This window comes from Piliocolobus tephrosceles, chromosome 5 (assembly GCF_002776525.5).
Source record: "Piliocolobus tephrosceles isolate RC106 chromosome 5, ASM277652v3, whole genome shotgun sequence".
Lineage (NCBI taxonomy): Eukaryota > Metazoa > Chordata > Mammalia > Primates > Cercopithecidae > Piliocolobus > Piliocolobus tephrosceles.
In genome coordinates this window covers 129,808,546-129,832,394 of record NC_045438.1, presented here as the reverse complement: position 1 = coordinate 129,832,394, position 23,849 = coordinate 129,808,546, and the positions used below count along the sequence as shown (strand labels likewise).

Genomic DNA, 23,849 nt, shown 5'->3' with positions numbered 1-23,849 from the left:
ACAAAGAAATCCTAAAGTGCATGTAGAGCCGGGCGAGGTGGTTTATGCCTGTAATACCCGCGACTTGGGGAAACTGAAGTGGGAGGATCCAAAGAGCCAAGGAATTCGAAGCTGCAGTGAGCTATGAGTGGGCCACTGCACTCCGGCCTGGGTGACAGAGTACCTTGACTCTAAAAATAAAAATAAAGTGTATGTAGATCAAAGAATTAGATGGGGAGGAACAATTTGCAAAACAAAGAAAGTGAGTGTGGATTTAATTCAGAACAACGAAGACTTGTGGATTTGACTCCATAAATAATGTAAAACCTTTTTATATTTTTGAAAGCTGCAAACAATATTAAAAAGTAAATAAAAACTAAAAAAAAATATTTCCTATATTAATGTGTGACATGGATAGGAGTTGGTAGGGAAAGGTCAGAAATGATTTTGCACTAGAAACCAACAAATACAGTTAAGTTTCAGGCCTTAGAAAATGGAAATAACTAAAAGTAGATTAATATGTGAGACACCTCTGGCAATCCATAAAGTTTAAAAAAGATATATATATTTTAAAATTACTTTTGAGTGTCTTTACAATTGCTGCTTTAATACATATTTGGATCTTAAATACTATTTTTTTCTCTTTCTCCCCACCCATAGGTGCCATCCTTTGACTTTCTGGCTGAAAAACTCCAGTTTTACCAGAGACAATTCAATGAAATCATTAGAGGAACATCTCTTGATCTGGTGTTTTTTAAAGATGCAATGACTCATCTTATTAAGGTCCTAACTATTGCCTATTTACTGATGTAAATAGATCATGTAAAAGCTTACTATATTTCAAAGATAATTTTTTTGAGAGAATAACTATATACTATCAGGTATCATATAGAAGACTATACATAGGTTGGGTCAGTTCACCATCCTGGAAGACAAAGGCTTAATAGGAAACCCTTTATTTGAATTCATCTACATGGCAGCAAATGTCTTTCAAGGACAAATAGATGGTTTTTTGTTCAGAGCTTTTGGCACACTGAGTCAACAAGAAAGTATGGAGAACCTTTAGAAAGTGTGGACAACCCTGTGAAAAAATATACTTCCCTCAAATTCTATTTTCGATATTATGGGAATTCTGTTTCCCATGGAGGAAAAGATGTTGCTTTGAAAAGTGTCAGTGTTATGACTAATTACAGATGATGGGACAGGGGTAAGGTTGATATACAGGACCAGTGAGAGAATAGAAGCCAGTTAGAGGGAACACCAAAAAGGGGTGTTTTCACACTCATCTATTCAACAGGTAATTATTGAGCATTCACTGCAGCTAGATCTTGGGGTTCAGAGATTCTATTCTGAGTGCAAAGCCATAAGTGGTTAATATATTTTAAAATATACTGATAGAATTTACACGTACCAGGGTGTCATTATTGATCCGCCAACTGTAAAACTTGTATTTTTAAAAAATTTTTGTTTAGTGGTGATAGGGAATTTAGTGATCCACCTAGACTTTCTCCCTAGTCGGTGACAATACTATAAAAGACAGTTTTTTAGCAATGCCTTCAATTGGCCTGTATAAGATTTTGAGCCACAATTTGAGTCTTATCTTCACTGAGGAAATCAACCATAGACAAGCAACACAAGATGAAAGGCTGTCTCTCCAAGTTGGCTCCTAGAAACATCCTCCTACCCCACTGTAAATAGAATTGTGGTATTTAAAAAAAATTGTTGGCAGAGATATGATAGAGTTAGTATTCATTGTTGAGTTAGATGTCTACATGATTCAGTGTGTTAGGCTGATGAATAATAAAAAAAAATTCTAAACATTTCTTATATCTTCTGCAGCTTGGGAAAAGCAGCTTCACTATCCATTGGGTCTAAAACTAATAAAACTGTACATGCGTGCACTCACATGAACACACACGCAGAATAGTTTTAAAATAGAAGGGAGTAAATCCAGTTTGTTCTGTTCTTCACGACGCAAATATAGATGGTCAAGGAAAGATTCAAGCTGAACAAATCAATATTAAACTTTAATTTAAAAAATTCTGACATAGACCATTAACAAGGAAAAAGTCTAATATCATCTAGAAACATATAATCAAAACTTGGACTCATTTAGTGCAAGAAAATATAAACATCCACATCCTTTTTCAAATAAGCACTTTTTAAATCTCAAAACAGATTTCACGAATAATTCGAACGTCGTGTGGAAATGCATTGCTGGTGGGTGTTGGTGGTTCCGGAAAACAAAGTCTTTCAAGATTGGCCTCTTTTATTGCTGGCTATCAAATATTCCAGATAACATTAACCAGGTAGGATGAAATAAAGCACAATATGTTTTTCTATAGTTAATTTCTCTAAGGTTAAATGTTTACTTTAGAAAAAAAGGAAGCACAACAGTTTTCTGTATTTCTTTTTAAAGTAAACTTTAAGTATTATGTATATAAGGATATTTACACAAGTGTCACAGAGTAAATACACCTATGTAGCCAGTCTATAGATGAAGAAATAAAACAGTACTTGTATCCCAGAAGTGCCCCCATGTTACGTTGCAGTCATTACCCTCCCAAGGGAAACAATATTCAAAGCGTAAGCCCATTGATTAGTCTTGCCTAGTTTTGAATTTTGTATCAATTGAATCATACAGGATTTGCTCTTTGCATCCTGTTTCTATTATTGCGTTGTTTGTGAGATTCATCCATGATGTTACATGTAGTAAGAGTTGTTCTTTCTTTTTGCTGCATGATCTTCCACTTAATCAGATGCTACCACAATCTATTTATCTGTTGTACTCTTGATAAACATTTGGTTTGGGGCAAATAGAGCTACTGTAAATATTCTTGTATGTGTCTGAGTATACACCTAGAGTTAAAATTGCTGGATGTAGGGTATCTGTATATTTAGCTTTAGTTGATCTGCGTAGTAGTTTTCCCATGTGGTTGTACCAATTTACACTTCCACCAACATGCCATGAGAGTTTCAGTTGCTCCGCATCCTTGCCCCCACTTGGCATTGTGTGTCTTTTTCATTTTAGCAATTCTTTTTTTTTTTTGAGATGGAGTCTTGCTCTGTCGCCCAGGCTGGAGTGCAATGGCGCGATCTCGGCTCACTGCAACCTCCACTTCCCAGGTTCAAGCGATTGTCCTGCCTCAGCCCCCGAGTGCGCCACCATTCCTAGCCAATTTTTGTACTTTTAGTAGAGACAGGGTTTCACCATATTGGCCAGGCTTCTCTTGAACTCCTGACCTCAAGTGATCGACCCACCTCGGCCTCCTAAAATTACAGGCGTGAGCCACCACTCCTGGCCAATTTTGGCAATTCTGTGTGTGCAGTGGTAGCTCACTGTGGTTTTGGTTTGCATTTCCCAGATGGCTAATGATGTTGAACACCTTTTCATCTCTCACTGATCATTTGGATAGGCTCTTTTGTGAATTATAAAAGCCCTTTCTCCATTTTGTTTTTCACTTTGGTTGCGATTCTTTCTTACTGTCTGTTAGGAATTCTATATGTGTTTTGGATATAAAGGGTGTATGTTGCAAATATCTTCTCTCAGTTGTTGATTTGCCTTTTCATTCTCTTAGCGGTTCTTAATTTTAATGAAATACCCTTTTTTTTCTATTTAGTGCTCTTTTGTATTATATTTTAAAATCTTTGTTTACCCTAAGGGCACATAGATATTTTCCTATGATTTTCTTAACATTTACACATAAAATTTACTACTTTCACTTTTAGTTCTATAACCGACCTAGAATTCATTTTCTTATAATGTCTGATGTAGGAGTTGTGATTATTATTTTCAATATTGATAGTCAGTTGATCCAGCTCCATTTATTAAAAAGGTCATCTTTTCCCTGCCACATCACAGTGTCATTTTTTGTCTTTAGTCATCTGATCATATATATACATGACTATACAGTCTCCTCCACTGGTTTCCTTATCTATCTTTGCATCATTACCCACTGTATTAATTGCTGTAGCTTCTTTAATATATATATTTACATTTAACATATGTATATTTGATAGTGTCAGATCTCTAACTTTGTTGTTGTTCTTCAAAATGTCTTGTCCATTTGACATTTTATTTCCATATAAAATTTAGATCACTTTGCCAATTTATAAACAAACACACAAATCATTCTGCTGCCAAACAAATGAAAAATAAAAATTGAACAAAATGCAATTTCTGAGTATTTTAAAAACATAAAACATCAAATAAGTATATATTAATTTAATTTTACTTCAAAAAATTAAATTAGTTGTCAACATTTAAAATTTGGGGGGTTTCATATTTTAGAAAAGCGTATTTCTGACTTTTTTTTGAAATAATTGGAAGATCTGGCAACCTAGGGCCTACACACCCAGGTAGCAGAGCTCAGGAGCAGCTGCCTCCTTGGATGGGACATACAATCCTGCAATCCACAGACCCCACCAGCATTGCTTCACTCACTGGCATTATCTGTCTGATTCCTGTAGGCATCTAAATTTGGGATCCTGAGATAGGTGGTGTTGCACTCATTATAGTTAGGAATGACAGAGGCTTAAATTAAGGCAAATTTGTTCACTATATTTTCTTAATTTCTGTATTCTTGATACCCTGGCATCTGAGACCCTGCTGACTGGGGAGAGACTGACCCTTCCAGGGTAACCAATTCTTAGAGATTCAAACAACTCCTCCAGAAGAATACTTTTCATATGCAAACCAACCAATTCAGAGTCCTTACTCCCAGCCACCACCTCTATCTGGTGGGTGTGTAGTGGCATCTCATGGTGGATTAGGATATTCCTCTGCCCTAATCACCCCAGGGCAACATACCAGTCAACAAGGGAGAGCTCCTATGCCCCAGAGGCTGCTGAAATTATTCAAACTAGCCAATCCTAATTCTGCTTACCTGCCTTGCCTTTCTCATGGAAACCACAATAAAGACTCTTGCCTGTGATTTCCCATCACTCCCTGTGCCTCCTGATTGACTCTGGTGTTTCCCCATGTCACCCTACCTAGCATGTCAAGCCCCCTCCTGTTTCTAGGGTTCCTTGAGTATAAACGTCTTCCTTCATGACAGTCGTTCCTGTGTCTTTATGTCTTACCACACTTGATTACAATAAATTCTGGATACATTTTATAACAGCAGATAAAGTGGGAATAGAGAGGAAGACTCAGTGGGGACAGTTTAAAGTATGCAGGATTAATAGGACTTAGTAACTGACCCAATGTGCAGGAAGAGGAGGAAAGAACAGGAAGGCCAGCGTGACACTCTTGAGTTCTCTAGTGGTACAGTTGTGTGCCCCATAAGGACATTTTGGTCAACAACAGACAATGTATATGATGGTGGTCCCATGAGATTGTAATGGAACTACCCTATACAGGAGTAGCATTTTAAAATGCAGTGGCCGGATCTCAGCTCACTGCAAGCTCCGCCTCCCAGGTTTACGCCATTCTCCTGCCTCAGCCTCCGGAGTAGCTGTGACTACAGGTGCCCGCCACCTCGCCCGGCTAGTTTGTTGTATTTTTAGTAGAGACGGGGTTTCACCGTGTTAGCCAGGATGGTCTCGATCTCCTGACCTCGTGATCCGCCCGTCTCGGCCTCCCAAAGTGCTGGGATTACAGGCTTGAGCCACCACACCCGGCTTAAAAATCTTTTATACTGTATTCTTACTGTACCTTTTCTATGTTTAGGTAGATACACAAATATGGACCATTGTATTAGAATTGCCTACAGTATTCAGTGCAATAGCATGTTGTTCAGGTTTGTAGCTTAGGAGCAATAGGCCATTCCATATAGCCTAACTGTGTGTAGGTATACTCTGTGCTGTTCTGTATCAGTTAGTTTTTGCATTGTTATGAATACCTGAGACTGTGTAATTTATTTAAAAACAGGTTTGTTTTGGTTCAGGGTTCTACAGGCTGTACAGGAAGTGTGGTGCTGGCACCTGCTTCTGGTGAGGGTCTCAGGAAGCTTTCAATCATGGTGGGAGGTAAAAGGGCAGCAGGTGGTCATATCATGATAGTTGGAGTGAGAGAGTCAGGGGGCAGGTCCTAGACTCCTTTAAACAACCAGATCTTATATGAACTCAGAGTTAGAACTCACTCATTACCAAGGGGATGGTGCTAAGCCACTCATAAGGGATCTGCCTCCATGACCCAAACACCTTCCACCAAGCCCCACCTCCAACATTGGGGGTTACATTTCAACACGAGATTTGGAGGGGACAAACATCCAAACTATATTATGTTCCCACAATTACAATGTTTTCTTTTTGTTTGTTTATTTTTTGAGAAGGAGTCTCACTCTGTCACACAGGCTGGAGTGCAGTGGTGCGATCTCTGCTCACTGCAATCTCCACCTCCCAGGTTCAAGCAGTTATCTGCCTCAGCCTCCCGAGTAGCTGGGATTACAGGTGCCTACCACCATGCCTGGCTAATTTTTGTATTTTTAGTAGAGACAGGGTTTCACCAGACTGGCCAGGATAGTCTTGAACTCCTGACCTTGTGATCCACCCGCCTCAGCCTCCCAAAGTGCTGGGAATTCAGGCATGAGCCACCAGGCCTGGCCACAGTGACAATATTTCTTAAGGATGCATTTATCAGAATGTATCCCCATTGTTAAACAATGCATGACTGTACTTACCACACTGCATTAAAAAAAAGTACTTGTTCACATACATTTCTACCTCCTTCACTAAGCTGTAAGCTCCCTGAGAATGGACCACTGTAATATTTGTCTTTTTTATTTTCATTATTAAATGCTTAGTTTTAACCAATTCTGTAAAACAATGTGTTGAATAAATAAAAAAATGACCAGCTTTGAAGGGTAAAGTGACAATTTAGTTCAGTACATTTGAGTCTGAGGTGTTGCAGAACAGTTTCCATAGATAATAAGACTCATGGATGTGGAGTTCAGGAGAGGATTCTGGTTCTTGCAATAGGAATATAGACGTCTCAGTAGAGGGAACCCTTTTATGGTCATGGGGAGTATGAATAGGGTGCATCATGGAAAGAAAAGATGGCTGTGGAAAGAACTCCGGGGTCTCCCAACATAGAGAAAGGGAGCTTGCAATTGAGAGTGAGAAGAAGAGGCAAGACAGAGAGGAGGAAATCCAGAGTGGTTTTCAGAAACTAAGCAGGTAGATAATTAATCTGCAAATGCTGGCTGGGTGCCCTGGCTCACGTCTGTAATCCCAACACTTTCGGAGGCCGAGGCAGGCAGATCACCTGACGTGAGGAGTTCGAGACTAGCTGGCCAACATGGTGAAACCCCGTCTCTACTAAAAATACCAAAAAAATTAGCTGGGCATGGTGACAGGCACCTGTAATCCCAGCTACTCAAGAGGCTGAGGCAGGAGAATCGCTTGTACCCTGGAGGTGGAGATTGCAGTGAGCCAAGATCACGCCATTGCACTCCAGCCTGGGCAAGAAGAGTGAAACTCTGTCTCAAAAAAAAAAAAAAAAAAAAAAAATCTGAAAATGTTAAGGCATGAAAAGTGGCAGCTGATAGTCAACATGATAAAACTTTCAGTGGAGTGGATGGGCGCACAAGCCACATTGCATTAGGAAGAGAAGAAGCACAGAGAACACTTTTGGAAAACTTGAAAGAAAGAAACAAGAGAGGTCAGGATCTGGACAAGGGGTGTGTTGTGACTGTCTCTATGTGCAATACGTAACAGTCAGTCTAATTCTTTAAAAAATCAGCCAAATTGACATCTTTGACTGATCAGTTCAGAGACTGGCCAGTCAGTGAGAGGATTACTCTGACAGCATCAGGCCACTAGATCTTTCTGGTTCCAGTGCTCATGGTCTTTCTGTGAGACCCATGGCCTACTCCCTATTACTTGCATTGTAACACCTCTTTCCAGTGAGGATTACCTTTTAGTCCTTGTCATTAGCTTACCCATGAAGATTTACACACAATATTTCAGATAATGTCTGCTTTCTTTTTATACATCTCATCACCTCTGGTAGCACATACATTATTCAAAACAGAGTAAACCAAAAATCAAAGACCAAGATCTTTTCATTCCATAATCTGTAACCATCTAACATTTCTATTATTTATACCATATTGCATAATGCATCTTTTTCTGTGGGTTTTCTTTGTACCTAGCCACTTAATGAGCCGTGAAAATTACCACTATATACAATTTATCATTAATTTTATTCATAACTTATTGTGACTTTTTCACCAAACCAAACTCATCCAAATTTCAGATGAGTTTTAGATATTGTACATATATTTACTCAGACAAAATTTGTTGCTTAGGACAGTCAGATTGCAGGGACTAAAAGTTCATTTCTCTGTTCCCACTTACGCTTCCTGGATCACTTTTGGTAACTTCCCTGATTCTCAGTTCTCAACTTAAACAAAACTTACTTGTTTTGAATGGTAATGTATCACTCTCTAGCTCTAATCTCTGTATTTTCTAGCAGGCACCATTACTTAGTATATATGGAGCAGGTACAGATTATGCTCTAATAATCATGGGCTATTATTGTGTTTTGGGATAAATTATGACTATGGTTTTGTTGTTGTTGTTGTTGTTTGATTGTTTGTTTGTTTTGAGATGGAGTCTTGCTCTGTCGCCCAGGCTGGAGTGCAGTGGCGTGATCTCGGTTCACTGTAACCTCTGCCTCCTGGGTTCAGGCGATTCTCCTGCCTCAGCCTTCCAAGTAGCTGGGATTACAGGCACACACCACACGCCTGGCTAATTTTTTTGTATTTTTTTAGTGGAGATGGGGTTTCACCATGTTCCGCCTTGGCCTCCCAAAGTGCTGGGATTACAGGTGTGAGCCACTGCACTCAGCCGACTATGTATTTTTCAATCTAAAAATTTCTATCACTTTTCTTCTTAGGTCTTACAATGTGACTAATCTAACAGATGATTTAAAATCTTTGTACAAAGTTGCTGGTGCTGATGGAAAAGGCATCACTTTCATCTTTACTGACAATGAAATAAAAGATGAGGCATTTCTAGAATACCTTAACAACTTGCTATCTTCAGGGGAGGTAAGTCTCAAAAGTAGCGAAAAAGCCCATATTGTAAATATATAAATTATATTGGAATAGAAAAAGCAGCAGCCTTTTGAAAGTGAGGCTGTTTAGTACATTTTTGATTGTATACATGGTTAATGTATGAGATTTAGTAGATTTTCTGAAGTTCCTGTGAAATGAATGCTGCCCATCTCCAGATGCTTTGTTTAATTTTGAACATGGTTCCTAACTTGTCTCTTCAATCTTCACTTTGGTCTTATAATTTATTTTAGGAGAAGCAAAGTATCTGTCTGTCTATCTACATACTAGTGAGGAGTATAGAATGGTTGAAAGAGTTCTGTTAGTTGTAAATGGATGTCTGCACCACCACTTCCGAAACCGCTTGTATCAGCACTTCCATGAGCCCTCACATCTTTAGTACTTTGTTAGAAAGACTCACCAGACTCAGCATATACAGGTCAAGCATCTCAAATCCAAAAATCTGGAATCCAAAATGCTCCGAAATCTGAAACTTTTTGAGCACTGATGTGATGCTCAAAGGACATGCTCATTATTGGAGCATGTTAGATTTCAGATTTTTGGATTTGGGGGTGCTCAACCAGTAAGTAAGATGCAAACATTCCAAAATCTGAAAAAAATCTGAAATCCGAAACACTGTTGTCCCAAGCGTTTTGAATAAGGGATGCTCAACTTATAGTTATACTCATCGTGGAGATTTATTGCGGCAACACAGTAAGGATGCAGAGCCAGATCAGTAGAGAGGAAGACTCATCTTGTGGAGTAATTGATGTACCAGGAACATGGAACTGATGTTCCAGCTTCCTATGCTTTTGCCAAGGGGCCATACAGAACATCCTCTCCATCCAATGTGAAGGGCAGTAACATATGCACTGTGTTTCCGTTCAGGAAGCCCACTTGAGATTCAGAGTCCAGTGGGTTTTTTTTAGGGTTGGTCATTAGTCACTTCCTGCCTAGCTACAACTACCAAAGTTCCAGATTCCTAGAAGGAAAGCAGATAGATGTTTACCATATATCACAACGTTTGTGTAAACAATCTAGTTGGCACTGCAAAACAACCTTATCAATTACTAATGGAGGAGACATTCCAAAAGCCAAGTTCCCTGATAACAGCCCGGGATCAACTCTGCAAGCACACCCTTCTCAAGATTAAGCCTGCTGTGTTAACTCTTCCCTGCACCATGGTATACAGATGCTTAATGGTGCAGAAATTAGTTAAGTATTTTGGAGTCAGAGTTGATTAGACTGACTCTGAGTCAAAGTACAGAGGGCACCCCTGGACATCTTAAAGAGGTGATTGAGTGGTGGTGGAGATAACTTTTTGGTGATAGCTATTGGAGCACAAGAAAACACAATTAGTTCTTGATTGAGCTGCTCAATAAAAAGTTGCAGTCTTGATAATCTCTGGCAAATCAGATTTGACAGCGGAGATGCTGAAAGAAAATATGAAATAAGATGACGTGCAAATTAAAAAAGGGACTGGACTTTGGGAGTGAATTGACTGTGGAGTACTCTTAAAATACAGAACAATTCCTTGTCCATTCCTTAAAGATCTCCAATTTGTTTGCACGAGATGAGATGGATGAAATCACCCAAGGTCTGATTTCAGTGATGAAGAGGGAACTGCCTCGCCATCCTCCTACCTTTGATAATTTGTATGAATACTTCATTTCAAGATCAAGGAAGAACTTACATGTTGTTCTCTGCTTTTCTCCAGTGAGTTTTTATTTTTATTTATATCTACATAGAAAGAGTTCCTTATTTAAAGATACTTAGTTTACCTTCTCTGATTAGATAATGATCTTAGAAATTAATTTTTTTACATTGAATTAAAATTAACACTTTTGTACCACACAATCTCCATTGACCAAATTCTCATTTCCAGCATAATTTAAAATATTCATATTATTAAAAAATATTGCATAACCTGAAATTTTCATTAATTACCTAGAGACATGGGTTGTTTGAATTGTAAGGGACTTGGTGATGTAACCTCGTCCAGCTCCACCTCCCATGTAGACATATCAGTTTACTAAGATGTCCCTGAGGTAGGTTTGAAAATCTCTATCTCATCGTGCTACCCAATATAGTAGCCATTAGGCATATATGGTTACTTAAGTTTTGATTAATTAGCCCCGTTTCTACTTACTATTTGTTTTTTTGTTTGTTTGTTTGTTTTGTTTTTCATTATTATTATTATACTTTAAGTTCTAGGGTACATGTGCATAATGTGCAGGTTTGTTACATATGTATACTTGTGCCATGTTGGTGTGCTGCACCCATCAACTCGTCAGCACCCATCAACTCGTCATTTACATCAGGTATAACTCCCAATGCAATTGGTTTATTTTTGATACAGGGTCTTGCTCTGCTGCCTAGGCTGAAGTGCAGTGGCATGATCATAGCTCACTGCAGCGTCAACCTCCCAGGCTCAAGCCATCCTCTCACCTTAGACTCCCAAGTAGCTGGGACTGCAAGCATGTGCCACCATGCCCAGTTAATTTTTGTATTTTTTTGTAGAGACGGGGTTTTGCCATGTTGCCCGGGCTGTTCTGGAATTCCTGAACTCAAGGGATTCACCCGCCTGGGCCTCCCAAAGTGCTGGGATTACAGGCATGAGCCACCACGTCTGGCTTTGCTCCATTCCTAGTGCTTAGTAGTCCTGTGTGGCTAATAGCTACCACACTGGAAAGCGTATATATAAAGCATTTTTTTTTTTTTTTTGAGACGGAGTCTTGCTCTGTTGCCCAGGCTGGAGTGCAGTGGTGCAATCTCCACTCACTGCAAGCTCTGCCTCCCGGGTTCACGCCATTCTCCTGCCTCAGCCTCCTGTGTAGCTGGGACTACAGGCGCCTGCCACCTCGCCCGGCTAATTTTTTGTATTTTTATTAGAGACAGGGTTTCACCGTGTTAGCCAGGATGGTCTCGATCTCCTGACCTCATGATCCACCCACCTCGGCCTCCCAAAGAGCTGGGATTACAGGCGTGAGCCACCACACCCAGCCCATATAAAGCATTTTTATTATCACTTAAAGTTCTATTGACAGCTCTGCTCTGGGGACTCTCACTAATTTATGAGGCAGCCTGCTTCATTCTTGGATAGTCTAATTGCCAAAAGGCTCTTATTTCTAACCAATAGAATTTTGTCTCTGTACTTTTCTGATTCTAATTCTGCCCTATACAATGAACTCAATCCCTCTTCCATGTAAAGTTTTTCAGATGTTTGGAGAAGGTTTTTGCAAGGCTGACTAAGTTGTTTCTTTTTTAGACCAAACATCTGTTCCTGCAGCTGTTCTCACTTGTCCCAGTGTTCATGCCTTTTGCTGTCCTGGCCCTCTCTCTCAAAGTGTTCTAGTTTATCAGTTTCATCTTAAAAGAGAGTTCCTAGAATTGAATGCAATAATGTAGATGTAGTCCCAGGACAGGGAAGAGTGTAGAGTGTATTTCCTCCCTTCATCGGAACATTCAATTTATATATGATTGCAGCCCAAGAAGATTCATTTTCAAATTTGTGATGTCACTCTGTTGGGTCAGACTGCAGAAATCTCTCTCTGGCTGACTTATAACCCCTCCGTGTTTCTAATGTTTGTTGACTTTGCTATCAACAGGTTGGTGAGAAGTTCCGTGCCCGTTCTTTGAAATTTCCTGGCTTGATATCAGGTTGCACTATGGACTGGTTTAGCCGCTGGCCGAGGGAGGCTCTGATTGCTGTGGCCTCCTACTTCCTTTCAGACTATAATATTGTCTGCTCTAGTGAAATTAAAAGACAAGTTGTAGAAACAATGGGCCTGTTTCATGACATGGTTTCAGAGAGCTGTGAAAGTTATTTCCAAAGGTAAGTGATATTACATGAGCAGCATCGCTATGGAACCACAGCAAGTACTCCCAAGAGGAATGCATTGTAACATCCAGCAGAAGACTCTTCCTATTGAATGAGCATGAGGTCCTAGGTGCATTTTTAGATCTTTCCTCCTTTGATTTTCTAGTGATTATGTATGAAGAGATGGCAAGGAAACAAGATTTAAAAACGAACTAGTGTCCACACTTAAATACCTTTTTATCCTCCAAACCTCAAAGTAACAGATACTTAATGAATTGCTTTATTTCATCTGCTTAATTTTGTTTTGAAAATGACTTAGCTAATTCATCACCACTGTTTAAAATTAGTTTCTTATTCAAATGTATTATTTATTTTGATTAAAGAAGTACACTGTTTCTAATGTTTCTTTATTGCCTTATGTTGAGGGAGTATTTAGAATTTCTATTTGCACTACTCAGTCTTACTAATGTTTCTATGCCAGGTAACTATGAAACAAAATATTAATTGACTACGGGAAAACCACTCACTAAAAGCAGCAATGACATGTTCATTATGTGAAAGCTGGTGTCAGCTATGCAAAAACACAGCTTTTTTCCCCACAAAGCATGACAGTCACTGTATAAGACTGACAAATGGGCCAGCATGGATCCCCAGAAAGGCTATGCCTGTTTTTCTGCATAGAGAGTTCGGGTGACACTTTCATTGATTCTCTCTGGCTGACTTATAACCCCTCTGTGTTTCTATTTGTTGACTTTGCTATCAACAGGTTGGTGAGAAGTTCCATGCCCGTTCTTTGAAATTCCTGCTTTGAAATTCCTGTTCTTTGAGGTTCCTGCTTCACAAAAGTTTGTTTATTCCATACCTTTTTCTTTACTTAAAACCATTCCCAGACCACCCTTCTAAATAATTCCAGATAATATCTCCCAAATTCTCTTGGCGAATCAGTGTGTATTAATTCTTACTGTTAAGAAGATTTTCTTTCTATTTGAATTCCTCCTGCTAATGTCATCTGTGGAGATAAACTTTTACCTTTGTGCAGCTACAAAAATCTGTTTCTTTACTTTGAAAATTTGGGTATATTTTTCAATTTTTTTATATGTTCTTAGGTTGTTGAAGTTTATTCTGAATGTAATATTTTTATAACACTTTAATGATAGTCACATATATGCCCAAGATCTTTAAAAAAAACTTAAAAACATTAAAAATCTTCAAAACTACAAAAGTTTAAATTAATATAAAAGGTTAAATAATTTTATAGTACGTGAAGAGCTCTTTTTTCGCTTGAGCTTCTTCTGTATAAAATTATACCTTTTGTAGTAAAGCCCACAATAAAGTGGACATTTGGATCAAGTGTGGTTGCCTTGATTTCAAGGCCAATCCAGTGAACTGGGGAGACATTGGTTTTTGCTTCTGTAAACCCACCCAGCTGATCCAGCAGTGAAGAGACTGTAGCAAATATCACTTGAATGAAAATGGATCACACCACAAATTCATTTCAACCACGTATCCCTAATATTTGTCCAGAACCTTAAAGTTTTGCACTGTTGACACCAACTTTCACATAGGGTGTTAATGTATGCAATTTTGTTTGATCTTCACAAAATTCTGGGAGAAGTAGAGCAGATATTCTTTTCTTAGTTTTCCAGATGAGGAAACAGAGTTGGAGTTAAGGGTGAAGTCAAAGACCCTCTCAGGGTCAAAACATCAGACAGATTTAGTCCTCTTTCCACTTCACCTCTGGGAAACCATGCTCAAATCCTGTCTTCCTGCTAGTGAATCACTCTACAGGATCACACTGATTTCCCTTGGGAAAGGTGTCATTTTATGGGTGTACCCACAGTGATTGAAATGGTCCTTTTAATGTTCTGCTTTCAGATACCGTCGAAGAGCACATGTGACTCCCAAATCGTACCTCTCATTTATAAATGGTTATAAAAACATTTATGCTGAAAAGGTGAAATTCATTAATGAACAAGCTGAACGTATGAATATTGGTAAGAGGAATGGAATGGAATGGGATGGAATGGAAATAGGGTTTGTTTGATAGGGATCTCAGTATTTTGTTTGGTGGACATTTTGTTTGAAAATGAAATACTCACTTTGTTAGTAGTAGACAATTTTAAAGGATGCCCTTGAGGGTTTTTTGACCTGTCAGGAAACTCTGAACAGAAGAAAATCTAAACAGAAGTGGCCCATTTTCTCTGTAGAACCATTTCTCCTGGCTCTTTCAACTCTGGGTCCCCTGTGCTGAGTCACTGAGCCATTGCTGGCAGGCAGATGGGGACAAGCCAGCTTTTGGGAATGAACAACAATTTCAGTTTTTGGTTTCACTTTGATTTGCCTTGATTTGTATAAACATTGCCATGTTAATGTTCCCTACATTGCTAATAAAGAAAAAGGCAAAATAGAAATAAAAACAAATAAAAACAAAAAGAGATTGTGTACCTAAGCAAGAGTTTTCCAAGTGTCTGGTATATGTAGTATAACTAGCAAAAGTAAACATTGGAACAGATTATATGTCCAGAAAGCATGTGGCCAAAACAATCTAAAGCACCTTAGTTCTTATTTTTCAAATTCTAAGTAAAACTTGAGGGGCTGGGTGTGGTGGCTCTCACCTCTAATTCCAGTACTTTGAGAGGCCATAGGCGAGTGGATCACTTGAGCCCAGGAGTTCAAGAGCAGCCTGGGCAACATGGTGAAACCCTGTCTCTACAAAAATATAAAAGTTAGTCAGGCATCGTGGTGGCGCATGCCTGTATACCCAGCTACTTGGGAGGCTGAGGTGGGAGGATCACTTGAGCCCAGGAGGTCAAGGCTGCAGTGAGCTGAGATTGCACCACTACACTCCAGCCTAGGTGACAGAGTGGGACCCTGTCTCAAGAAAAAAACAAAACAAAAACCACTCGGTCACATAGCATAACTGAGCGCCAAGGTCTGTGAAGTCATAGCGATGAGAGAAGACTGTGAAAGAAGACTTCTTCTGCGATTTTCTCATGATTCATCTTCTTGTAGCTTTCCTATATGATGCTTTAGATCAGTAGTGTGCTGAAGCCAACTCATAGTGGCTTTTGAGAGCACAATGTTAAATTTTTAGGAATTTTGTGATCTGCTCGTTAAAAGGAACTTTTATTAAAAATTAACTCATGTATACTTACAATTAAACAAATTGGATTTAAAATAAAGGCAATAAATGCTCAAACTCATCCCTTCTTAGTTTTACTCTTTTTTTTTCCTTTGAGACAGTTTTGCTCTGTTGCCCAGGCTGGAGTGCAATGGCGTGATCTCTGTTCACTGCAACCTCTGCCTCCCAGGTTCAAGTGATTCTCCTGCTTCAGCCTCCCAAGTAGCTGGGATTACAGGCATGCACCACCACGCCCAGCTTATTTTGTATTTTTAGTAGAGACAGGGTTTTGCCATGTTGGCCAGGCTGGTTTCCAACTGACCTCAGGTGATCCACCCGCCTCGGCCTCCTAAAGTGCTGGGATTACAGGGGTAAGCCACCACACCCAGCCTACTCTACTTTCTTATATTAATGTTCTTGAGGTTATTTACTTCTGTCTGTGTGGTAGGAATATTACATAACAGTGTGGTACTGAGAATCTTTTGGTAGCTTGAAATCAGCCTTGGTGAGAGTGTTTACACTACAGAAATTGGACAATATAAAATGAGGGCTTCCCCTTCTCCCAGTGACCCAGATTTAAATATTTACCAACATCCCACTACCTAGAACCCATTGGAATATGAGCCATTCAGTTAACCAGTTCTTTTTCTCTACACTGCTAAAAGTTGCAAAGTCTGTTACATAAATTTTCATAGTTATTTTCATTTTTATAGCAAAGAGAACCACAAAAATGTTAATGTATTTTCTATCTCATTTGCCACCTCAGCTGCAATATGATTCAAAGGCAAAAAATGATAGCAAAAACTGTTTACAAAGCCAAAGAGAGTATAAATTTGTCAAATAAGTATCTTGGCTGAACTAATCTTATTCAATAGGACATTGTGACCTTCCCTTAAATGTAGCTATGTGATATTCTTCAGTCAGAGCTGTTTTCTTTGCCTTCCTGTTGAAACTCAGAAATATAGTCAATATTGTTGCTCTTAAGATATGTATGTTTTTAAAGCTTTTGTCTACAAATACAATTATGTGTTTGTTATATTACATGTACAGTACCTTATAAATAGTAAATATTAAATAAATATTTGATGAAGGCATATACCTATACTCAGCAAAAGTATATATGTGTGTATTTGTAAAGGTCTTGATAAACTAATGGAGGCAAGTGAATCTGTTGCTAAACTGTCTCAGGATCTTGCAGTCAAGGAGAAGGAGTTGGCAGTGGCTTCCATAAAAGCAGATGAAGTGAGTTTGCATTTATTTTATCACTGATGAGGAATATTTTTCCATATTAAAATGCATTATTTTAAAATGGTATTAAAGAACAAGCAGGGTATAAACCTATGGTTTATACATTTTTGTTTAACTTATACCAGCGTATATCAGAACTATTAATTTTGCTACTTGGCCTAAAACTATTATTTCTTCTCTCACTCTGTTTGTCTCTCTCACTCTTTTTCATCTGTTTATGAAATTTCTGCTTGACTATGAGTTATATTTGTTCTTCTGTTTAAGGTGCCTGTATGTTCCAGGTTTCTGGGATGGCCCAAATCTCACTTATATGTGTCAAGGAGGGCAAAGAATAAGAGGAAGAGTTGGTGGAGTTTCTTTTTTTTTTAAAAAAAGAAAGAGGAAAAATCCATACTCCTCTCAAGGAGATAGGTATATGTGTGTGCTGGTTTTTCTCTTTTTTTTTTTTTAGATGAAGTCTTGCTCTGTTGTCCAGGCTGGAGTGCAGTGGCACAATCTCAGCTCACTGCAACCTCCACCTCCCAGGTTCAAGCGATTCTCCTGCCTCATTTTTGTATTTTTAGTAGAGACGGGTTTCACCATGTTGGCCAGGATGGTCTCGCTCTCTTGACTTTGTGATCTACCTGCCTCGGCCTCCTAAAGTGCTGGGATTACAGGTGTGAGCCATGGTGCCCGGCCTATGTGCTGCCTTTTTAAAATCGATTATCCAGCCTTCTAGCCTCAGATTTTCAGCTTCTAGTCACCAAGAGTCAGTTAAGAATAAATACTTCAGTCTTGATCCTAGCCAGTTACTGAAATGAGTGAACTAACATAGGGGAGGCACTGGCATAGTCCTGGCATATGTGGTAAGCACTCAGTAAACATTAGCTACTTCTATTGTTATTATACAAGGCTTAATAGAGGTTTTTGCCCTTATTCTATGATACTTTCTTGAATTGTTTTAATTTTCTACAAATTTGTAGAGTGAAAATACTATTTCTTCTGAAAGCTTTAAATATTTATTTATATATATTCTAAGCCTAAGGAAAGCTTAGAAAATGGAGAACTGCGAGGAACTGCTCAAAGGGATTTACTTTAATACACCTTAAAATATAGACAATTTAGATAGAAAATAAATTTGTTCTTATTCGTGTTTTATATTATGTTGAATAAATATTTGCTCACTATTCAAATCTATAAATTTTGCTTGAAAGGTTTCTATTTGCTTTCATGTGTTTGCTCAACTTAACAGGTATTAGCAGAAGTCACAGTAAGCGCTCAGGCTTCAGCCAAAATTAAAAACGAAGTACAGGAGGTAAAAGACAAAGCCCAAAAAATTGTGGATGAAATTGATAGTGAAAAAGTAAAAGCTGAAAGCAAGCTCGAGGCAGCCAAACCTGCATTGGAAGAAGCAGAAGCAGCCCTGAATGTGAGCAGTGCATTGTTACCCCTTCCAACACAAGTCCTAGAAGGCATCGTGTTTCATTACACGAAATTAACTCATCAGAAAACTGAATTGAATTCTTAATGTGATTGATAATCTCTGAGTCTGGAAACAAATGTGTCAATTCAGTTTTCTAAGTTTTAATTTTTTTCAGGTCCTCACCTTTTATATTATTTTCATCCCACAAATTGGCCTTCCACGAGAACTGAGAAATAATGCTAGTGGTTAGTGGCCTGAACTATGAGAAATTCAGATTACACAGAGAGCCTGCTCAGTTTCTCCACCATCCCTTCCAGATTATGTCATGCCCCCTTTTAAAATCTTCCTGTGGTTCCCACTGCTCTTAGGATAAAGTCCTGAGCTAGGCATCCACAGCTGCGAGGCAAAAGGTGCACAGCTTTGGAGGCAGGCAGACTTGCATTCAACCTCTATGTATAATACACACACACACACACACACACACACACACACATACACATACACACATGCACATATATGGATATATACACACATATACACACATGTATATACGTACACGTATATATACACACGCACATATATATGGATATATACACACTTATATACACATGTGTATATACGTACACAATGCTAATACACATATATGTATGTATGTACGTATATATGATCTGGAGTAAATTTATTTAACTTTCTTGGGTATCTGTGGGGATTATAATATCTCATTGATCCTTAAAGAATCAATGTGAGCATTAAAAATAATTAATACAAAATGCTAGGTACATAGAAAGTGCTCAATAAATATTAGTGCTTCTGTTCCTGCTGATGACCTGGCTCCTGTCTATCTCTTGAACTTGTATATCTTGTCATTTTGTCCCTACACACAATGCGATCCAGTCATACAGAAAAATGTATAGGATTCTGAAAGGATGGTCAGGGTCTGTTACCTTTAAACGTGCCTCCACCTCTGCCGGGAATGCTTTTCCTAACTTTCATTCCCTAATTAGAGTCAGTCTTCAAATCTGGGCCCAGACCTCACTCCTCCTAGAAAGTTTTCAGTTCTTCTTCAAGGCCTTCCTTTGTTTTCCTGTCACTCACATGCTTCTGTCATGGCAGAAATCCTTATGTAGGTTAATTGTATTTTCTTTGCCATTTTTCAGGAGGTTATGAGGACAAGACTATTTTTGTTTGTTTTGTTTCATATGGGAGAATGCCTGCAATTGTTAAATGAATAAATAAATCTATGATAATAATTTAATAAAATGTTCACAATGACCAGGACACATTCTGCACCCCTACTTCCTTTATGGGTCTTACTATAACGTACAAAAGGGAGAGATCACCGAACCAAAGGAGTCTTAGAACATGTTATTGATCATATGGTCTCCCAGTTCTTGCCTTGATGGTCAGGCAATGTCTTAATCCAAACCCAGCCAATGGATAGAAATTTTCAAAAATATTTTTATAAGCCATATATTACAGTAACTTCTCTTGTCTCCTTCTAATTCCTCCCCCCGCCATAGACAGGGAAGCCCTCAAAATGAAGGCTGAAGGTGAGGTTTCTGATATTCAGGGCTTTGTATCCCCTCTTAATATCCACACCTAATATAGACCCTGTGCTTTGAAGATGCAAGTTATCTAAACATTACATATCAATGGGACTTATTAACAGAGGTCTGTGATGGCAATGTCTGGTAGTGATATTTTAAACCAATTCATTGGGAGCAAAAGGGAAAAAAAGAATACATACAAATAATCAAACAGAAATACCAAAATAACAATGAAAGAGCCACTAAGCAAAAATCTTGGAACTGGAGAGAAAATATGCTTTAAAGTTTTCTATCTTAATTATTTAAAAGTATTAGATTTCTGTGTAGCTATTAATACCACTCAACAAACAAAATATTGATCCCTAATCCCAAATATAGACTATCAAGCCAAATGATATTGCCACAGTCAGGAAACTTGCAAAACCACCACATCTTATTATGAGAATCATGGACTGTGTTCTGTTACTATTTCAAAAGAAAATTGACCCTGTTACTATGGATCCAGAAAAACCTTGCTGCAAGCCATCATGGGGAGAGTCATTAAAGGTAAGTCAAGTCTATCTTTGTCAATCCTATGAGCTGCATCAGGCATCCTCAGCCCAAGACACTCAATATAGACCAGACAAACTGGCAGACAATAATTGATCATTGTGTATTGAAAAGTTTATCTTAAACTGCATCACATAAAATGTAAAGGGAGATAGATTTAAAGCTGAATGCCTTCTTTTTATGACATCTGTCCAGAACCGGTGGCTAGTATTGGCACAGCCTTGGTGTCAACCCAGCCCAATCTTCAAAACGGGGCTTGTGTGGTTGGTGGCATTCAGATGCACTTACCAGAAAGAAAACTTACATAGCTTTTCTTCTTTACTCTTTCCACGTGGAATCCAGAAGACAATTTGTGATTTACAGATTTAGGTTGGCTACTGCCAATAGTCTCAATTTGTATATTTAGAGCAAATCAACTGTTACTTCTTTGAGAAAATTCAATTTAGAAGTACATATTAACTCAGGAAGAAAGTATTTATTTTCTTCCAGAACTTACAGGTTATAATACTATTTTTCAGTTGATGAGTGCAACAGGATTCCTGTGGAGCCTTCAGCAGTTCCCTAAGGACACTATAAATGAAGAGACTGTTGAGCTACTACAGCCATATTTTAATATGGATGATTATACTTTTGAAAGTGCCAAAAAAGTCTGTGGAAATGTGGCTGGTCTCCTGTCTTGGACACTTGCTATGGCAATATTTTATGGCATCAATAGAGAAGTGTTGCCTCTGAAGGTAAAAGTTTCTTTCCTTCTCCCAGTAAATCAATGTTTCATAAATTCAATTATCAGTATTACTGCTATTAAAAGAAAATGCATAGTTTAGATAAAGGTAGATGTCCCTGTTACCAAATTTGTCTTTTTTCTCTGTGTCCTCTCAAAGTTTCTCCTTCTTTTTATATCTGTTACATGTTTCTTGACAATGCAGGCAAGTGACTGAAACCACCGTGTTAACTTACACAGGAAATGAGTTTCTTGGGAATAATAATCAAGCTGTCATAAGAAGAAAAACTTGCCATTTCTTTGAAGTTTGGAGATTAGGTTTGGAGGTTGAATTTGATGACTGTATTTCAAACAAAACTTATAAAAATTAGACTTGACACTAGAAATGTTTTAAATTTCCAAGACAGGAGGAGAACCTTAAATGCAATCTAAGAAGCAAACAAAACCTAAAAAGGTTGTTCACAAAAGACAAATCAAGATGTTGCAGATTTCCTGCAACCCTAAATACTAGAAGATAATGAAAACACATATGCAGCGTTTTGAGGAGGAAAATGCTGGGGTCCAAGCACTCAATAATGGGCAAGCTGGTCTTCGTGTATGAGGGAACAGAAAGAGATTCTTAGGAGAGCAAGGATTCGTGAAATGTGTCACTCAGATACACACTGCCTCCAGGGTCCTGTCTCAATCCCCCACCCCCACAAAGCTAAAAGTATTGTAAGTGGTTGCTCTGTGGAATGGATAATGATGAGTCGGTGGGCAGGGGGTGACTGTTTTTCATAATAAGCCTTAGAGAAATGGCTGCCTCTTTAAAACCTGTGCATGAGGAACTTCGAGAAAAATAGAAAATCAATTTAAAATAAAAAGTTTCAACAAAGAGAAATGATAGGAAGAATATAAAAAAAACACACCCCAACAAAAAGATACCAAGGGAGAAATCTTACAATAAATGTAGAATTCAAGAAAAAAACAACACACACACACGTATCAGAAAAGAGCTATTCTTTGTTGATAAAAATTATGATCCATAGTGAAGACAATTAAAATAATGTGTTATGCAATGAATAAAATAGCACCAAATCATATAAAGCAAATCCATTAGTATTTTCAGTGGAAATTAACAAATATAATACTGTAACTTGAGATTGTGGCACACGCTATCAAATTAACAAAAATAATATTGTAATTTGAGATTGTGGCTACCCCTGGTAGGCATAGGGCAAGCTTCTTGGATGTGCACACAGGGCCTTGTGTTAATGCTCTGCTGTTGCCGTCTTCAGATTCTTAATAATTTTTTTTACAAGGGGCCCCACATTTTTCATTTTGCACTGGGCCCTGTAAATTATAGAGGCAATCCTGAGTAGGTATAAATTAGTAATTATAGAGAAATTTTGCATGATATTATTTTTCAGGTTGAATAACTACTTTGAACTTTCTTCAATATAAACAAAGAATAAGAAATTATTTCTAGAGTACAAGAAACATTTATAAGAATTAATTATATTCAATGGTAAAAGAGGACCTTGATTAAATTCCTGAAAGCAAAAAATCCTGGGGTCTCATTCTCTGATTATAAGCAATAATACTGGAAAGTTTACATTAAAATGAAGTCAGTCATTCCTAATTAGGACATAATGAAAATAAGCGAGTTACCAAAGCTTCTGTGATATGGCCAAAATGGTACATTTCTTAGCCCTTACATGCATCAGAGAAACTAAACATTCCACTTAAGAGTTAAAGTATATACTCACTCATAAGCATACATACACACGAAATTTAAGGAAAGCAGAATAGAGCCAATAAAAATAACATTAAAAATTAGAAGAGAAAAGCAGCAGAATTATTGAGCAAGTCTTTTTTTTTTTTTTTTTTTTTTTGAGATGGGATCTTGCTCTATCGTCCAGGCTGGAGTGCAGTGGTGTGATCTCGGCTCACTGCAAGCTCTGCCTCCCAGGTTCACGCCATGCTCCTGCCTCAGCCTCCCAAGTAGCCAGGCCTACAGGCGCCCACCACCACGCCCAGCTAATTTTTTTGTATTTTTAGTAGAGATGTGGTTTCACCATGTTAGCCAGGATGGTCTCGATCTCCTGACCTCGTGATCCGCCCGCCTCGGCCTCCCAAAATGCTGGGATTACAGGCGTGAACCACCGCTCCCGGCCAGCATTAATGAGCAAATCTAAGAACCTATGCTTTACAAAAACAAAACTGTAAGAAATATTCCAGGAAAATCTAATCAAGAAGAAAATAAAAACAAATGAAAATAGAAAGATAAATTCTCATAATTCTAGATGTGAAGATTCAAATAATTATAAAGCAAATTTTTTTTTTTTTTTTTTTTTTTTTTTGAGACGGAGTCTTGCTCTGGCTCTGTCGCCCAGGCTGAGTGCAGTGGCCGGATCTCAGCTCACTGCAAGCTCCGCCTCCCGGGTTTACGCCATTCTCCTGCCTCAGCCTCCAGAGTAGCTG

The 23,849-nt window shown here is 38.4% G+C and overlaps 1 protein-coding gene across 3 annotated transcripts in view; it reads left to right on the top strand.

Annotated features, from left to right (window-relative positions):
• DNAH8 (dynein axonemal heavy chain 8) overlaps positions 1–23,849 on the top strand; it is a 322,448-nt gene that overhangs the window by 184,085 nt on the left and 114,514 nt on the right. For all 3 annotated transcript variants that reach the window (XM_026448101.2, XM_026448099.2, XM_026448100.1), the window contains 10 exons: positions 640–762; positions 2,158–2,288; positions 8,822–8,975; positions 10,530–10,694; positions 12,587–12,813; positions 14,674–14,792; positions 17,058–17,161; positions 18,399–18,575; positions 20,495–20,662; positions 21,184–21,399. In XM_026448101.2, the coding sequence (XP_026303886.1) occupies positions 640–762; positions 2,158–2,288; positions 8,822–8,975; positions 10,530–10,694; positions 12,587–12,813; positions 14,674–14,792; positions 17,058–17,161; positions 18,399–18,575; positions 20,495–20,662; positions 21,184–21,399 (1,584 nt within the window). The remainder of the gene's footprint in view (positions 1–639; positions 763–2,157; positions 2,289–8,821; positions 8,976–10,529; positions 10,695–12,586; positions 12,814–14,673; positions 14,793–17,057; positions 17,162–18,398; positions 18,576–20,494; positions 20,663–21,183; positions 21,400–23,849) is intronic.